Source organism: Dasypus novemcinctus, chromosome 4 (assembly GCF_030445035.2).
Source record: "Dasypus novemcinctus isolate mDasNov1 chromosome 4, mDasNov1.1.hap2, whole genome shotgun sequence".
Lineage (NCBI taxonomy): Eukaryota > Metazoa > Chordata > Mammalia > Cingulata > Dasypodidae > Dasypus > Dasypus novemcinctus.
In genome coordinates this window covers 128,913,690-128,932,035 of record NC_080676.1, presented here as the reverse complement: position 1 = coordinate 128,932,035, position 18,346 = coordinate 128,913,690, and the positions used below count along the sequence as shown (strand labels likewise).

Sequence of the window (18,346 nt, the reverse complement as noted above, 5' to 3'; positions counted from 1 at the left end):
TAAGATGTGCAAAAATGGTAACACTAACCTTTGAAATGTAAGCTCCTTGAAAGAAGAGATTTTTTTTTTTAATTTTTAAAGAGCTTTAGATTACATAAATGTTACATAAAAATATAAGGGATTCCCATATGCCCACTCCTCTCCCTTCCATACTTTCCCACATTAAAAACATCCTTCATTAGTGTGGTACATTTGTTAGAATTTATGAACACATATTGAAACATTGCTACTAACCATGAACTATAGTTTGCATTATAATTTACACTCTGTCCTGCACAATTTTGTAGATTATGACAAAATATATAATGGCCTGTATCCATCTTTGCAGTGTCATGCAGGACAATTCCAATGTCCCTAAAATACCCCCATATTACACCTATCCTTCCTTCTCCTATCTGTCAGAATCTCTGGTGGCCACTGCCTTTATATCAATGATAAGAGTTCTTCCATTTCTAGAATAATAATAAGTCTATATTAGTCCATAGTTCATTCCCTAGCCTTGAGGATTTTGGGATGGTGATGCCCATTCTGCTTCTAATTGAGAGGGTAGATCCCATGAGATAGATGGATCAAACTATCTTGCTTTCAGCTGATAATACTGTTTCTTGGGGTGGCCATTGTCCATCATCATCCCCTTGTTAGTTGTCTTGGGTGGGTCCAGTGAACTGGAGAATTGGCGTTGCAACTCTGCTGAAATTCAGAACTCAACTGGCAGAATGACAGACCAAAGATTTAAGTCTCTGGGACATATATTTATTAAGTATGGTGCTTATTTTAGGTTCAAATAGAAGGGTCAGAAGAACCTTGTGTAAGGAAACACAACAGTACAACTTTGTCACACTGGAAAGTGTACATTCCAAAGGAAAGCTAACTGAAAGGGACCAATTTCTGAGCTATCTGTCCTGCTTATAGTTTCTGGATGTCTCTAGAGCCCTCGGGAGCCCCAGAAAGCTGATTTTTTTAATATTTGGTTTAGTACTATCTCCCAAATATAGTTTGGGATATTCTCTACATCCTAGAACATTATCTATCCCATAGAAGAACTAATAAATACTTGTTGAATCCTTCTGAATCATCAGAATTTCATTGTCCACAATAGATATCTACTACTCCTTTTTGATGACCAATGACAATAGCAATTCATTTGATAGAGTCTCATTAAGAACACAGATCATTGGGTTGTAGTGGCAGCAGTCACATGGGTCAATATAGGACCAGGCAGGGAAGAGACAGGCTGCCTTAGTGAGGTCTTCCCAATGAAGAGATTATGAAGGATTATATTGAGGGTAAATTTAAGAGAAGAAGAACCCCTGTAGATGCCAAAGTAGTAGAAGAGTTTCGCTTCTCAGATATTGAGCTATATCCTTGTAAAGAAAATGTGCTTAGGTATACATTTTTTTTTTAATTTAGCGACCTTTAATTTTGTTATCTTTTCTTTTTCTCTTTGCTTTTACTTAATTTTAACAGATCCGTGGTGGCAAACTGATGATCTCCAATACCAAGAAAAGTGATGCAGGGATGTATACCTGTGTTGGCACCAATATGGTAGGAGAAAGAGACAGTGATCCAGCGGAGCTGACAGTCTTTGGTAAAATTCTCTTTTGAATTATAAATTGCTCTTCATATCTACTGTTTCTGTGCTTTCAAATATTGTTGTTAACACTGAGAAAAAATGAGCCTTATGGGGACAATTTCTCCTGACTTGTAAAAAGTAATGGCAGATTGGAATTGTTTTGCTTTCTGGAGCTTTCCAATGATGGGAAGGAGGAAAAAAAGTTTGAAATGTTAAATTACATACTTTATTTGTATATTTGTAAAACTTCTTTTCTTTTGTCAAAATGTAAAAGATGGCTTTTTTTCAAAGTCTATTGGTGATATCACACTTTTCTAAAGTTTGTCATTCATTCCACTATAATGCCTTTATCAAGCACCTTGTAGGCAAGACACAGGGTAAGTTGTTTTAAAATTAAAGAGTGCAGTGAAAAGAAACTTTCCTTGTTTTTCACTTTTTGAAATTTCATTATTTTCCACTTCAGCTCATGATAAAAAAACTGCATCAATATCTAATCAAAATAAGGGGAAAATAATTAAACTCTAATTTGTGATATTCTTATTCTTTCATCTTTAAGAACCAAAGGACTTTTAAGCTAGAACAATTCAGTTAACAGGTTATAAACTGATTATATCTGTACCACAGATAGGTTGGAGAAAGCATTAGGAAGAAGAAAATCTGGAATAATCTAGATGGCTGAACAAACAAAGGTAAAAGAAATATAATGGAGCAGCTATGAAAGACTGTAAGAGTAATAAAATGACAGAAAATAGGGAAAACAGGCATACAACAAATACTGAAAAACAAAATATTCTTTTAGGATTCTTTCAAGTCTCTGTATGGAGGGATATTATAAATATATATATATAGATATGGATATGGATACCTATATCTCTTAATAAAATAGTTCACTCCCCAGAGATATGATTTTTAAAAAGGCTGGAAATCATTGTGATTTAAATTTCTTTTGTTTGCCAGTAAAATAACCTTCTTATTCTATGTATGAAATGAAAAGATCCCTGTTTCTGGTCATTACTCAGGACACACCCAAGTATAGCTCCAAAGTCCTGCATAGGCCCCTAAAAACACCTCTTCTGTATTTTGATACGTGACATCCAGTGGCATAATGGGAGTTTTGGGTAGAATAAGAACACATTATAATTTCCTTTACATTCACAGAGGTAAAATGGTGCTTTATGAATGGGTACCAGAGTGCAGGCCTCCTTTTCATTACTTTGAGTAACAAATAATCTATTATAATAATCTGTATAGATACTAAGCAGCTCGGAGTCCCAGATGACAAAGCCAGGAAAAATCCCAAAATTTGTTTTAGGAATTGAATAGGAAAAATAAAATTTTAGAAAGTATGCATGTTAATAATGTCCTGGAGAGCTCAGACAAGTATTGGTTTGTCCTTAAGTTTCATATAGTCATCTATCAAGTCTCAAAATGTGTTTCACTCTGTAATGAATAAAATGTAGTTTTGCCTAGTAAGATATGAAATTAGTGGCCACCAAACATTGCCATTAAAAGCCCACAAGTACAGTTAATTCTATTTAAGGAAGCACTCATCTCTATTTTTCTGTAACTACCACAAGGTTTGGAATAGAAAAATGCTGCCTTACAACAGTATTTACTGATTTCTGAAGGAAAACAAAAGTGTTTAACATCTTTACCCAAGCAATTAGAATAATAAATAATGTGACTGTTTTCTAAAATATGTACCCCACAATCTCTAAAAACATGAAGAGAGATCCCTAAGAATGTCAGGAGTTACTTGGGAATTTCTAAATTATTTTGAAAATACTTGGAAACCAAAGAGATTGAATTTGTCTAGAGGCAGTTCCTCTGGAAAAACTGATTTAGGAAGCCGAGAAACATTTATCTGATGTTGTAAACTAGTCAGAATCAGCCTGAGGAGTTATAAATGCAATATTGAGTTGAGGGGAAAAAATAAAACTTCATTATTGATAAGAAAACAAAATCCAAACCAAGAAGTAACCCAGAGAAGCAGTATGGTCAAAATCGAGGATATGGTAAGTATTCAATGAGAGAGACCCCTTCTGTATCTTGACTCCCCAGTTCTTAGAGAATGTAAAATACTGTACTATTTATAATGATGTCTTCCTTATTTTAGTTTGTTAAAATTGTATCCAGTACATGTTTTCTCATGAGCCATTTTATAGTTCGTTGTTGCTAGTTATTGTCATTTGTGACCTAATCTTTTTAAAAGTAAAACTGATTGCATATCACTCTACCTATTTCCCACATAATTTTATATTCTCATGTAGCACCAATTCCATGTCAAAAAATCTAGCCAATATAATCATTCTGTAGTTACTGGAGGTTTTTAAATGTCCTTTAAAATTTTTTTGAAGCTACTTGCAAAAATATTTAAATTAGCTAAAGAAAAGCTTTCTGGTTTCAAACAGAATTTTATATTTGTACACTGGTGATTTCACAGACCATTGTTTCTTCTCAGGCTGCTAAAATCATCCAATAGTCCTGCTACCTCACTGCCAAGGATTGTTCCACATCAACTGAGTCGTTCAGATGTGATTCAATCTTTAAGATATGTTATACAGGAAAAAGTACCGATGATATTGCATTGTTCAGGAAACAAAATTCATTTAGGAAAGACTGAAAAATGTTGAAATGAATAAAAGATCTGTCTTAGTCTCCTACGTTTGCCATAACACAGTACCACACAACTGGATGTGTCAAAAGAACAGAAATGTATTGACTTATAGTTCTAGAGGCTAGAAGTCTGTAATCAAGATGTAGGAAGAGCCATGTTTCCTCTATAGTTGGCAGGGAAGAATCTGTTCCATGCCTCTCTCTTGTCTTCTGGTATTTGTCAGTAATCCTTGGCACTCCAATCTCTGCCCTTGGCAGTCTCTGGCTGCCTTTTCTTTCTCTCACTCTCTGTCTCCTTTCCTCTTCTTATAAGGACACCAGTCATGTTGGATTAAATGTTCATCCTACTCCAGTATAACCTCATTTTAACTTACCTAATTCCAACTGTAATGACCCTACTTCCAAATAAATTTGCATCCCGAAGTATGGGGGATTCAGACTTCAACGTATCTTTTTGGGTGAGATAATTCAACCTATAACAAGGTCTTTTCCAGTATACTAGCCATCTGCTTTCTGAGACATATTGCTGGAGAAAAGAACTTTCTATATTCTCATTATATTTATGATTTAGTAAGTGGGCTTGGATTCAGAAATATTTATTCTGAAAGTTCCAGCATGTTTTTTAAAATTTGCCCTTTTGACAATAGTATGATTAGCACATCCTGATTTTGAGAAAGTTCCTGTCCCATATTCCATGAATTCGTTTTCTCTTTTTCCTTCTACAATATTTTCTAAACATAAAAGAGCATCCTAATTTAGTGAACAGCACCAAATCTAAGTTATAAGTATGTATCATAGTCTAAATGGATATTAAAATCTATGGCACATTCTAAATGCCTTCAGAAAGAACACCCTCTATTCTATTATTTTACATATGTTAACTAAGTTCTAAACATCCTGAAGTCAAAGAAACCAACTTTGAAGGACATAATTAAATTTCTAATTATGGCTTGGTTTGGGTATCTGTTAACCAAAATTTAGTTTTCTTAAAAAAAAATAACAGGAAACTTTTCCAAATTATTTTAAAATGTTTATCAAAGCAACACATGAAAATAGATTTTAAGTGTTATATTTTCAATATGTCTTTTAAGTATTACAAAACTAATAATAAATACAGAAATACCTGGCCTCTACCCAACACACGTATTCCTCAACTTGTATCATTCTTGAACAGCATCTTTTATCTATTTATTCTTGGATTTATTTCCTTTTCTAAGTATGTGCTTATTCTCCTATTGATATATCAATTTTATACAATATTTGGACATCCTGTTTTGGAAAATTATGATTTGGCCCAATCTTATCACCTCCCTCATCTTCTCACCTCCACCTTCTTTTCATCTTTCCAGTATATTTAATTGAAACATTGCTTATATTAATATTCAATTTGAGTTACGATAGTGATGTAAATATTATTGATGATAAGCTAAGTATTATACTATTATGATTTAATTTCTTTCCTGGCATTACTTTTGTTCTTTGAATTAACAACCCATATTTTTTTTTCTGTTTAATATTTGTTTAACCCTGTCCTGAATTTTTCTTGAAATAACTAGCAGGAGTTTTAAAGTCATATAAATTCTGTGTTTTTTTCATGCTCTAGCTATTCCTTAAACTCCTCTTCCCACAACCTTCCTGAAACCCTTGGACTTCTGACCAACTCTGGCTAAAGAAGCTTTGTCCTGATATTTGTCTTCCCTTTTCTTCAGTGCGGAATCTTCTTTCCTGTGTATTAGTCAGCCAAAGGGATGCTGGTGCAAAGTACTAGGAATCTGTTGGCTTTTATAAAGGGTATATATTTGGGATAAAAGCTTACAGTTACAAGGGGCTAAAGAGTCCAACTCAAGGTTGATTTCTCACCAAAGTCCAATGCCACGTGTTGAAGCAAGAAGGCGGGCAATGTCTGCCTGTTCTCTCCTTGCTGCTTTCTCTTAAGGCTCCATAGGCTCAGCTTCTTTCCATCTCAGTTGTAGGCTGGCATAGGGCTTAGCTTCTCTGTTCTCTTCAGCTGCAAATTATCAGGCCAATGCCTCATCTCTCTTCCCAGGGCCACAGGATCAAAGTTCCCTCCTCTTCCATGTCTATGTTGCTCCCTTCCCCTGTGTATTTTCTTCTTTGTGTCTTCTCCAGTGAGTGCCCATTTATATAGCCCACCAAGGGGGTATAACTCAAACTGAGTCACCCTAATGATGTGGTCAAATCAAAGCCCTAATCTTAACATAATTTAATCAAAGATATATGAGCTGAATATAGTACAAAGGGTATCATGCCCAGAAGAACAGAACAGTTTACAAACATAATCTCTCTTTTTGGAATTCATAATTAATCTCAAACTTGCCATATCCTGCATATTCTTATCTTTTGTGTGTGTATGTGTGTGTGTGTGTGTGTGTATAACCCCTCTTTCAAAACAGTATTTCATTCCTGCTTTCCAGACACTAGATCATAGTTGAGATCAAAATAGAAAAACTTAATTGATGTTTTGACTAGTTAAAGAATTCTAGTTTGAAAAAAATACACCTTTTGCCCTGAACATTGAAGTCACCACTACCGTATCTTTGAGTTTCTAGTGTTGCTCTTGAGAAGTCTACTGGGATTTGGATTCATTATGATCAGTTGTTTTATTTTTCTTTCCAGACTTTTAGTATTGCCTCTTTATCCATTTTCTGAAAATTTTCAGTAGCATACCTTGTTTTGACACTTTTTTTCCTTCTATTGGCTGGACACTGGTGAGTGACCTTAGTCTGAAAACACTACCCAAACACTACAGCAAAATTTCCACCCCATTTTTTCTGTTCAGTTTCTCTGTCAGACATCTTTCATTAATAAGCTTCTAAGTCTTTCTCTTCTTTATTTCCTTCTTGTTATTATCATATTGATTTTGTTGCATGTATGCTATAACTATTCTTGTTTCTACAAGGATTTTAATAAATCAATTTTCATTTTGAAAATTTTCTTGTGATGATTCCCTGCCGTATTTCCTTTGAGTTTCCTTTTTTCCCCCTCTTGTTTGCATTATTCTTTCCATTGGAGGCTTCCCTTAAATGGCAAGTAATCTTTCATTGTTCATTTGTATTAATTTGATGTTCATTAAAAGGAATATTGGAAAGTATGTCAACTAATGGGTTTCTGTTGCTGTTGTTTTTTTTTTTTTTTTTAGGAGGTACTGACAATTGAACCTGAGACCTCTTACATGTAAAGCACATGCTCAACTACTGAGCTACACCCACTCTACTCAATTGATGTTTTTTTACAGAAGGATGATCAGATTGGAAACTGGGCATCTTACTGGGGATGAGGACAGAGACTGGGTTGGGGATTACAATTTTGAGTCACTGTACGAGAGAAAATAGTTGGTGGCCTGACTGTAGATGAGATACCCAGAGATAAAGCCATGAGAGAAAATGTATCAGAACTAAACCTTAGGAAATATCATAATTAATTGATAACCTGTGGCCTTCATTTAAGAAAATACGGTGCTACTCAAAACATAAGGTGTTTTTAAAATCCAGATGATTGTTGGAAACAATGTAGTTCTTTTAAATAATATTTTCTTTAAACTTCAAAATAGCAAAATATTTCTCGTATCCATTAATGCATTCAGTAAATATTTCTTGAGTTTCTACTCCATGCCAAAACTTGTATAAGTGTTCAAATATAGCAGTGAGCTAGATAGACAGGATACCTGCCTTCAGAGAGACTATCATATCATGTTACAACAGTATGACACTTCACCTCTAAAGTATGGTAAGAAAGGCATTTTAAAAAAAATTCTGGGAACATTTACCTTTATAGGGTGTTTTCTCTTAGCCAAGATAAGTTCTTATTTAGAAAAGATAAGGATTTATTTAATCACTTTCAGACAGTCTAATCACAGCCATGTAGTCATTTTGGTAAGTCGTAAACATGCAACAATTCATATTCAATGATTGTCACATTCCCCTGCCCTTGCATAAACCCAGTTGAGTAAAAGAAGACATAATAGCCATCTGACTGCTTAATTTAATAGAAACTACAGAGTGGCAAGTTCCTCTGGGCCGACTGAGATCAAGATAAGGTTTTCAGGCATTGGTCAGTGCTAATGTCCTTTTATGGCATAGCTTTGGTTTTATAGGACTTAAAGGACTCTAACTATTTAATTATTGCAATGGCGCTGCTTTTATAATGTCACAGAAAGTCTATTTTAAAAATTTTAAGGTCACCCTGAGAATAGCTGTCATGGCACAGCCATTACCAATTTTATAGCCATTTTCAATGACTGTTGAAGAGAAATATATTCAGTGGGTGCTTAATTTCTTCCATCATAGCAGGAAAATAAGAATCCTAATAGATATTTTGAAACCATACTTCAGATTTATATTATTTTGTGATAATTTGAATATTTTCCTGCCTCGCACATGTTATTGGCATACCTACAATGTTTAATTATACCATGAGACTTGGCACTTGATTTTATCATAGACTCATATAAAGTTGGACTTTCCAGAGTACTAATTTGGAACTAAATTGACCTGACTACTTGAGAGCTATATTTTACAGAGTACCACACTTGCAAACAACACTGCTGTTTCCAGAGAGATTAAACTTGTAAGCAAGTTATGCAGATGACTCAAATCCAGTCAATTTTACATTAAAAAAAAAAAAGGTTAATCTCATTGGCAAAGACTGTCTCTGATAACTCCTTCGTTATTTAAATAGGGATTGGGCCATTCTGAGGGACTCTAATCTAATTGGTAAGCAGTCAGCAAAAGCCCTTTAGATATCTGCTCTGGTTTTTCAATATATAGTCAAACTTAGAGTGATAACATGGAAAAATGGTTGACATGCCTTAAAATTAAGCTTGCTTGTTATCCAGGTGTTCAAGAGTTTTGTATGTATTTACTTTAATTGTGTGAGCTTCATGGGTATACCATTTCAATAGGACATCTGGGGCTCATGGAGTGTGATCATCATGGTGTGTAACTTTCTTATCTTTCTAACTTTGAATTTATTTGCAGATGATTTTTATACAAATGGACACACCTAAGCTATTCCTTCAAAGTTTCATAGTTTGTGCCTAAAAGAGGCTTGACTTTGTGTTTGACTTATGATAATGGTGGCCACCACAAATGCAAAGATTTCTTAAATATATATTTAAGTTAACTTTAAAGCAAATGCAAAGACTTTTTAATCACTTTTCTGTCTCTACAATTTCTTTAGTCTTTATTATTCATGTTTTTGATTCTCAATTTTCTTCTAATAACTTCTGGTTAAGGAAATTATAAAACAATTCTTATAGAAAATTTCCTTCCATTTAAATAAATCTTTGTTAGACTTAAAGTTCATAGCATATTTTTTCCTATAAGCCGTTATGAAACTAGCAGAACATAAAATGAATTTAGTATAATTAACAGAAAAAACAATGGAAGTAAGATTTAATGATAGTCACAGGAAAGTGTGCTATGGAATTTCTTGGAATAATACTTTAGAGTTATGTCCAAACTCTAATAATCAGACAATTCCAACATTACATTGTTGGAAGACACAACCTAAAACCCATTTCAGTGTATCATACATATGCATGTGAATTTTATCTAGGTTATTCTTTGAATCACCCTTTCTTTTTTCCTGTCTTTTCAATTACATGAGCCAATGACAGTTTGCCAAAATTTCTGTGCCACCTACTCTCTTGTACTTTTCTAGTTGTTTAGCAACTGGTCTCTGCTTGAGGGCAGAAAGGGATACAGAGGGTGTATTGAGAAGTTCTTCACCTATGCTGAGTCCACCAGAACAGCAGCAGGAGATCCTGTATCTTCCTTCTTCATGATATTATAAACTGGGTACTTCCACATAGCTTCCACATAAAACAATGGTGTTTAAAATACATATGACAACCAAAAAATCCTTAATGAACCTGATGGTGTCCCCTGGAGGAAGAGACAACTTTAGTTTTGTGACAGCTTATGTAAAATTTGCCCTTCAGGTTAATGACACTGTATTTCGGTATATGACTAATAACATGCTAAGGGAAGGATATGAAAATATTAACTAAAAATATATGTACGTGTGTATGTTTTAATGTAATTAGTCTTACACAATATTATATGATTCATTTTTCACTCAGTAGCATGCTTTGGAAACTTTCCACATCATATAGACAGATAGATTGCTTTATCTATGACTTAATAGTTTTTCAGTGTGTGAATTTGCCACAATTTATCCCTAAATTCCCTGTGTTCCAATATTGCCAATAGTGCTGCAATAATCTTAAGTATTGCTTATTTTTATTGCAGTTATCACTATGAAAGTTATTGTTCTTCAGCTCTTTATGTAGTCATCTAAAAACATTTCATTCAACATCTCTTACATGTTCTTATTTTCTTCTTTTTAATAAACATGTAAGCTGAGGGTCTGCAAACAATGGTTATTTTGTTTTTTCTGTTCCATATTTCACACTTCCTTTCTTTTCTTCTTATTTTCTAATGTTGGTAAGTCCATCTTATTCCTGACAGTAATGTGCATGTCTTTATTATCTTACTTTTAATATAATTTTTTTTATTCTTCCCCTCCCCCACCCTGCTGTTTTTGCTGTGTCCATTCGTTGTGTGTAATCTTCTTCTGTATCTATTTTTCTTTTTGTTTTCTCTTCTCATCTTTCTCCTCTAGGATTCACCGGGATTCAATCCTGGGGACCTCTGATGTGGAGAGAGATTCCCTATCAATTGTGCCACTTCAGTTCCTGGTCTCTGCTGCGCTTCACCTTGACTCTCCCCTTCGTCTCTCTTTCGTTGCATCATCTTGATGCATGACTCATTTGCAGGGGCACTGACTCACTGCACGGGCACTGGGCTTGCTGCGCGGGCACTCGGCTCGCCACATGGGCACTGGCTTGACACACGGGTACTCATGTAAGCACTTAGCTCACCAGCGGACACTCAGCTCGCCTTGTGGGCATTTGTGTGGGTACTTGGCTCACTGCATGGACACTGGTTCACCACACAGGCACTGGCTCACCATACAGGCACTCATGTAGGCACTTGGCTCACCACACAGGCCCTGGCTCACTGCACAGGCATGCCTTCTCTTCTTTTTCACCAGGAGACCCCAGGGATCAAACCCGGGTCCTCCCGTATGGTAGGTGGAGACCTTATCACTTGAGCCACATCCACTTCCCTAGTATAATTTTTGTATTCAATTTCAGACAAAATACATTTACCATGCTTAAGAAGTTACTTCTGATTCCTTATTCATTTAGATTTTTTAAAAATCCAAGGTCTTTTCTCACACCTATAAATATGATCATATTTATTTTTCTTTTTCCCTCTATACTGTAAGCATCCTTCCTTATCTTATTAAGAATACTTTTGACTTAAAGTAACAGAAGCCTGCCTAACATTGGCCTCAGCATAAGGGGTTTCATTTTCTTGTACCTACTAATTCTGTGATAAAAGGATATACACACATACACACATGCCATATTCACAGTTTACCTGCCATTTGTTCCAGTTTACTAAAACTAGAAATATTAGTCTTTCTGTACTTTTCTTCTTCACCTCCCACAACCCATTGATCACCCAATTTTGATAACTTTTAACTCTGTCTTCTCTCCCATGTCATCAGAGGGTTTCTATTAGTTTAAACTGAAATAATTTCTTGTAAAAACCCTGTAACCTAATTCACCCCTTTAAGCTTCTCTTCTCATTTATCTTTCACCGAAATCTGTCAACACAATCTTTTTCATTAACAAGGCTCCTTATTAACAAGGTTGCCCTCCTGCTTAAAAACCGTCAACAGCTCTTGGTCAGCCAAAGGGCAGAGCTCAAATTCCTTGACATGTCTTACAAGGCTCTTCATGATCTTGCCACTCACTATCTGACTCACTTTGTCTCCCACCATTTTCCCCATTGAAACCAAGCTGCTCATTGTTCCCCAGGCTGCAAGCTCAAAGACTGGCTTAGGAGAAGCTGTGACATGTGCTGACTGAATCTGGTGAGAGAATGGCTTTTCTCAGCTTGTTCATCCTTATGCCAAGCTGTAGTATGGTATCCCCACTGCAAGGAGAGGATGCAGGATGAGTCTCCTCCTGATGGATTCTTTTCAATCTCAAGTGATATGAACCATAGTTTAACTCTCTTGAACATTGGGTTAATGCAACTTTTGGATGAATTGGAAGACCATGCTCATGTGAAAGCAAAGAAAAACCCAGTCTTGCTCCTATGCTAATGACTTGTTTTTGCTATATTAACATTCAGAACACTCAAGGAGGATTGATTCTATTGTCTGTTTACTGCCAGATACAAGAAGTCAGTATCAACCATTCCAGCACTAACATAGCTGTTTGGGGCACATTGTTTCCAGAGTTCACAAGAATCACACTAAACCATTCCATCCAACATGCAAATTTGTTCTTTTGTCTTTGTGCATTCTTTGCTGCTAACTGACTCTGGTTTCCTAAAATCTGATGTTGTTTATAAGCAACCTTATTTTCCATGTTTTTTATGGACTATTTTTAAAATCTGCAGTAAAAACTTTCCACAATAAAATCCTCTGACAAATTTTATGGCGTGGGATATTGGGTCTCAAAATGCAGATACTGGAGACTGCACAAATCTGTGCTTTTGAAGAAAATTTTGATCCCTCCTCTGGTGATATATAGTTACCTTCTCTCTGAATGTCAGTGATAGTTGGCTTATTGCAATAAAATATCACTCTTGTAGCTTACACTCTTGTTTTCAAATATGGATCTTAATTTAGTCATTAAAATCATATACCCTCATTCTAGCCATGTTATTTGAAATTATTTTTTGTCTTTATTTACTTTTTTAATGAAATGATTTTTTATTTAAACGTTTTTGCCAAATATGTTTCAGCTTTTGTTCCACTTTATTCAAAACTCTGAAGTAGAGCTTTGAAATTAAAGTCTTAAGTGGCTAAATAAGGAAATATGGCCGCATGAGTTGTGTCAACTTCCTATGGATCCCATTTTTCTTTTCCTTAACTTACTCTTCTTTTTTACATCAAAAAGTAGTAACTAGCAATTTTTGATTTGCCTGTGATTTGGAGATGCATGCTAATAATTTAAAATGGCCATTTTTCTAGTGTCAGACTGTTATTGAAAAGAAAAGAAGGCTGAAAAGGAATTCAAATGTTGAAAGATATGTAAAATTACTTTGTGTTTTGTGTGTTTCTATTAGATGGTAAATTTCTTATGAACAGATATTTATTTTCTCTTTGCTTTAATAAGAAAAGTACTTGAATACAGAAGGGGTCAAACAAAAGAGCAATGAAGCCGAACACTAAAACAGAACACTGACAAGAAATAAATAAAACATTAACATAGGAAAATTTTAAATGTACAAATATTTGGAATACTTAGAAGAAAGATAATCATCTTTCTGTAGCCTCAGAAAATTATGTATGGCAATAAATGGTTTACTATATTTAATAATGAAAGTCTTTCTGTATATAAGGAAAAAGGTCATGCACACTGCTTTTCCATACATTCATGAAAATAAATATCTAATGACAGCCTGAGGGGAAATTTTTAAATAACACTTATGTATGAGAGTAAAACTTTTTTTTCCTCTAACATTCTTATGGAATATTAACATTTCTTTCCTTTTTGATATTATACATCAGTTGTAACTTTTCATTTTCCCCACTATGAACCATTATATTAGGTAGAAATAATCCTGTCTCCTTCATTGTTTTTGTAGAACTCTATAGTCTTTTTTTTTTTTTTTCATTTTTTAGAATAAGAGCCTCATGATTTTGCTCAGGAATTCACTGAAGAACCAATTTAGTGTGTTTTTTTCCTCAATGTCGGATGGTCTTATATTCAAACAATTGCTTTTTTTTTTTTTCTGAAGTATTTTCTTTTATTTATGTTTTATTTATGGCTTTATCAAGACATGTGATATATACACAGTTAAGTACTTATGTACTAAAAATAAAATAAACCACAGTTTATTATTTCTTTTCTTAATTCACTTAAAATATACGCTGCATCTAATTTTACCATTTTTTTTTCTTTTTCAAGAACGACCCACATTCCTCAGGAGACCAATTAATCAGGTGGTGCTGGAGGAAGAAGCTGTAGAATTTCGATGTCAGGTCCAAGGAGATCCTCAACCAACTGTGAGATGGAAAAAGGATGATGCAGACCTGCCAAGGGGAAGGTAAGAACATTAAGAGGCTGGAAACTTGTTTGGTAACCAAAAAAATACAAAAGGAAAATGCATTCACAATTCTGTATCACCAGACACTCCTGTATCCTAGTGTACTTTTTTCACACGTATAATTTTTATATCTACAAGTCACATAGCTGCACGACTTCTGTCCTCTGGGCTTTTAATATCATTCTGTTGAATATCCATATAACTACCTGATCCTCCATTCTATCTTTTGTACCCAAATACCAAGGATTGCCGAGGTTTTTTCTTTCTCATGTCCCCTTCTAGTTCTGATAGCCTGTTGCTGCAGAATTCTTCACCACCCACTCCAGTTGCCTCCTTCAGTTGCTGCCCTGTTTCTATGGTACTTCACCCAACCCTAGATACTGTCTGCCTTCTACCCAAAGCACCACTAACAAAAGACTCCTGGGTATAGCTGACTTTAGTTCTGGGGAAATGGAGAGAGAGAGAATCAACACAACACAGAAAATGGAGCAAGTATTTGACATCTATATAGCATATTTCTTACTCAGGGACCTCCTGTCACCCTCTCACTTGTGATCATTTCATGGAGACTTTTTTCTCTCCATCTCTCTTCTATTCTTCATATAGCTGAAGCTCAAAGCCTAGTCTCTCCACTCTAATATAAGTCCAAACTGTTGTCATTTTTAATAAAAATAAATGTAACTTTTTTGTCATCTGAATTTTCCCTTGCTCTTTGTGACCAAATAAATCATACAAGTGTTTTTTTTTCTATACAATTGAGTAATTCTATCTTTAAGATTTGTTTTGCCTTCCTCTTCTTCCTGTTAAAATACAGCCAGCATACATACCATAAATCTGTATAAAGATTTCACATCCTGCTTCTTTTCTAAACTTTTTTTTCCCTAAAACAATTTGTTTTTATTCTAGTGGCTGAAATTGCAAGGTGATTACATAGAAGTCGTATGCCTTTTACATGTTTTCACTGGCACACTGTTGACATTTGCCTTAATTTAAACCTTCATTCAATTTTATATTTCCCAAGGTCTAATATACTAGCACTATCTTCAGTGAATAATCAGCAAGAGGTTCTTTGCAATTATATAGGAATACAACAAATGAAAATTTTAATTCAGCATAATTTCCAGCCTAAGTAGTGAGGAAAATTGCTTCTCTGTTTCTTTTTTGCTCCTAGACATCTAGCTTTAAAGGATTGTCATTAACAGGAGAGCTTTGTGAATGGGAGGCTTTTCATGCTTTCCCAGTGGAGAAGCAAGGGCAGTTAAAAAGCAGAAACATTTTACAGAATTGAGTTGCTAGTGTCCATTCTCTCTCTCTAGTCAATACTTTTCCTCAAATTTGAGAGCACTAAATGGATAGTTTTTAAATGTTGATGTAAGATTAAGAGATTAATTGTATTGAAAAATAAAACCATGTAGATAAATGTTAATTTTTCAGTTACCAAGATGTATAACCCTGTCCCCAGTTTTTCAAAAATAAACTTTTAATTTTGGAATAATTTTGAATTGATAACAATGTTGTAGAGATAGTACAGAGAGTTCCCGTATACTCTGCCCCCTTTCTCCCTGTCATTTTTTTTTAAAGATTCATTTTTTTAATTTATTTCTCTCCCCTTCCCACCCCCCCAGTTTTCTGCTCTCTGTGTCCATTCACTGTGCATTCCTGACCACTTTTATCCTTAGCAGCAGCACCAGGAATCTGTGTTTCTTTTTGTTGTGTCACTGTGCTGTGTCAGCTCTCTGTGTGTGCAGTCCCATTCTTGAGCAGGCTGCCCTTTCTTTCATGCTGCATGGCTCTCCTTACGGGCACACTCCTTGCACTTGGGGCTGGCTCCCCTATGCAGGGGACACCCCTGCGTGGCATGGCACTCCTTGCGCACATCAGCACTGTGCATGGGCTAGGAGGCCCTAGGTTTGAACCCTGGACCTCCCATATGGTAGGTGGATGCTCTATCAGTTGAGTCACATCTCCTTCCCCCAGCTGTAGTCTTTTGAAGTGTATTTCTTAAATAATAAGACTTAAAAGTCACAATGACTCCTTGATCCATAGGCTGCAGAATAGATGCTATGTTTGCAATCATGAAACCATTAATCTTGTACATCTCCCAGAGATTTTGGGTGACCAAGTGCTTTGTTAATGAGCAGTGATGTTTTGAAAGGAATCTTTTTTTCTGAGAAGTAGGTCTCAAAAGTGGGCTTAAAATATTCAGTAAACCTTGTTGTAAACAAATGTACTGTTATGCCAGCTTTGTTGCTCCATTGTAGAGCACAGGCATCATTCTGAAGGGTCCTAGAATTTTCAGAATGGTAAATGAGCTTTGCCTTCAACTTAAAGTTACCAGCTATTTTAGCCCCTAAAAAGAAAGTCAGCCTGTCTTTTAAAGCTTTGAAGGCAGGAGGCTTTGATATCTCCTATCTAGCTATGATAACCCTAGATGGCATCCTCTTCCAATGGAAGCCTATTTTGTCTACATTGAAAATTTCTTATTGAGGGTAGCTACTTTCATCAATTCCCTTAGCTAGATCTTCTGGGTACTTGCTGCAGCTTCTACATCAATACCTGCTGATTCACCTTGCACTTTGAGGTTATGGAGATGGCTTCTTTCCTTAAACTTCATGAACCAAACTCTACTAGTTTCAAACTTTTCTTCTTCACCTTCCTCAACTCTCTTGGCCTTCATAAAGTTGAAGAGATGTATGCCTTGCTCTGGATTAGGCTTTGTCTTAGGGAATCTCGTGGCTGGTTTGATCTTCTATCAAGACCACTAAATCTTTTTCCATATCATCAATAAGCCTATTTTACATTCTTAGCATTATTGTGTTTACTAGAGTAGCTCTTTTAATTTCCTTCAAGAATTATTCCTTTGTATTCACAACTTGGCTAACTGGTGTAAGAGGCCTAGCTTTCTGCCTCTTTGGGCTTTTTACATGCCTTCCTCACTAAGCTTAATCATTTCTAGCTTTTGATTTAAAGTGAGAGACAGATGTTCAACTCTTCCTTTAACTTGAACACCTAGAGGCCATTGTATAATTATTAACTGGCCAAATTTCAATACTATTGTGTATCAGGAAATAGGGAGACCTGAGTGGAGGGAAAGAGACGGGAATTGCCTGTCTGTGGAGCAGTCAGAACACACACAACATTCATTGATTAATTTTGCTGTCTAATATGGGCATGGTTTGTGGCCCCCCCAAAAACAATTACAATAGTAGCATCATAGATCATTGATCACAGATCACCATCACAGATATAATAAGAATGAAAACATTTGAAATACTGTGAGAATTACCAAAATAGGATATGGAGACATTAGGTGAGCACATTGCAGTTGTAAAAATGGTGTTGATAGACTTGCTTAATGCAGGGTTGCCACAACCTTCAATTTCTAAAAACAAAAAAAAATATCTATGAAGCACAATAAAGTGAAGTGCAATAAAACAAGGTATGTCTCTATAGGTTATTTTGTTAATTTTCATGTTTGCCTAGTCATTTCTGATCTGTGATACTGTCCAGTCTTTCCCTTTTTTTCAACATCTTGACAGTCTTGAGACAGAGTACTGGGCATGTGTCCTATGAAATACATCCCCCGTTAGGGTTAGCCTGCTGTTCTCCCATGAATAGACAAGATTTTCAGATTTGGGGGAAGAATGCCACACAGTCGAGTGCCATTCTACACATCATATCAAGTGTTCATGAAATTCATAATACATCCCTTGTGTACTGAATTTTAATATAAATAATGATTTTTAATCATTAAACATGATCAAATTTAAGAGATTAAATGGAATATTTTAAGAACATGTACATTTTAATAGGTCTGCATTTCTGAATTAAGGCAAACTAAAACAGAATCTATAAGCCTATTTTTTATTTTTCCTAGATTGTTGTAGGTGTTAGGTCATATATTTGACAACTTTAGTGTTGTACCGATCTCCAAACATTGCCAAATTCAATCCCTTCAAAGTCCAAATAACATATGACTCTAACAGAAAGCATTAAAATA

The 18,346-nt window shown here is 35.2% G+C and overlaps 1 protein-coding gene across 17 annotated transcripts in view; it reads left to right on the top strand.

Annotated features, from left to right (window-relative positions):
- ROBO2 (roundabout guidance receptor 2) overlaps nt 1-18,346 on the top strand; it is a 1,471,152-nt gene that overhangs the window by 1,277,105 nt on the left and 175,701 nt on the right. For all 17 annotated transcript variants that reach the window (XM_058296090.2, XM_058296089.2, XM_058296096.2 and 14 more), the window contains 2 exons: nt 1,468-1,588; nt 14,208-14,346. In XM_058296090.2, coding sequence (XP_058152073.1) covers nt 1,468-1,588; nt 14,208-14,346 — 260 coding nt within the window. The remainder of the gene's footprint in view (nt 1-1,467; nt 1,589-14,207; nt 14,347-18,346) is intronic.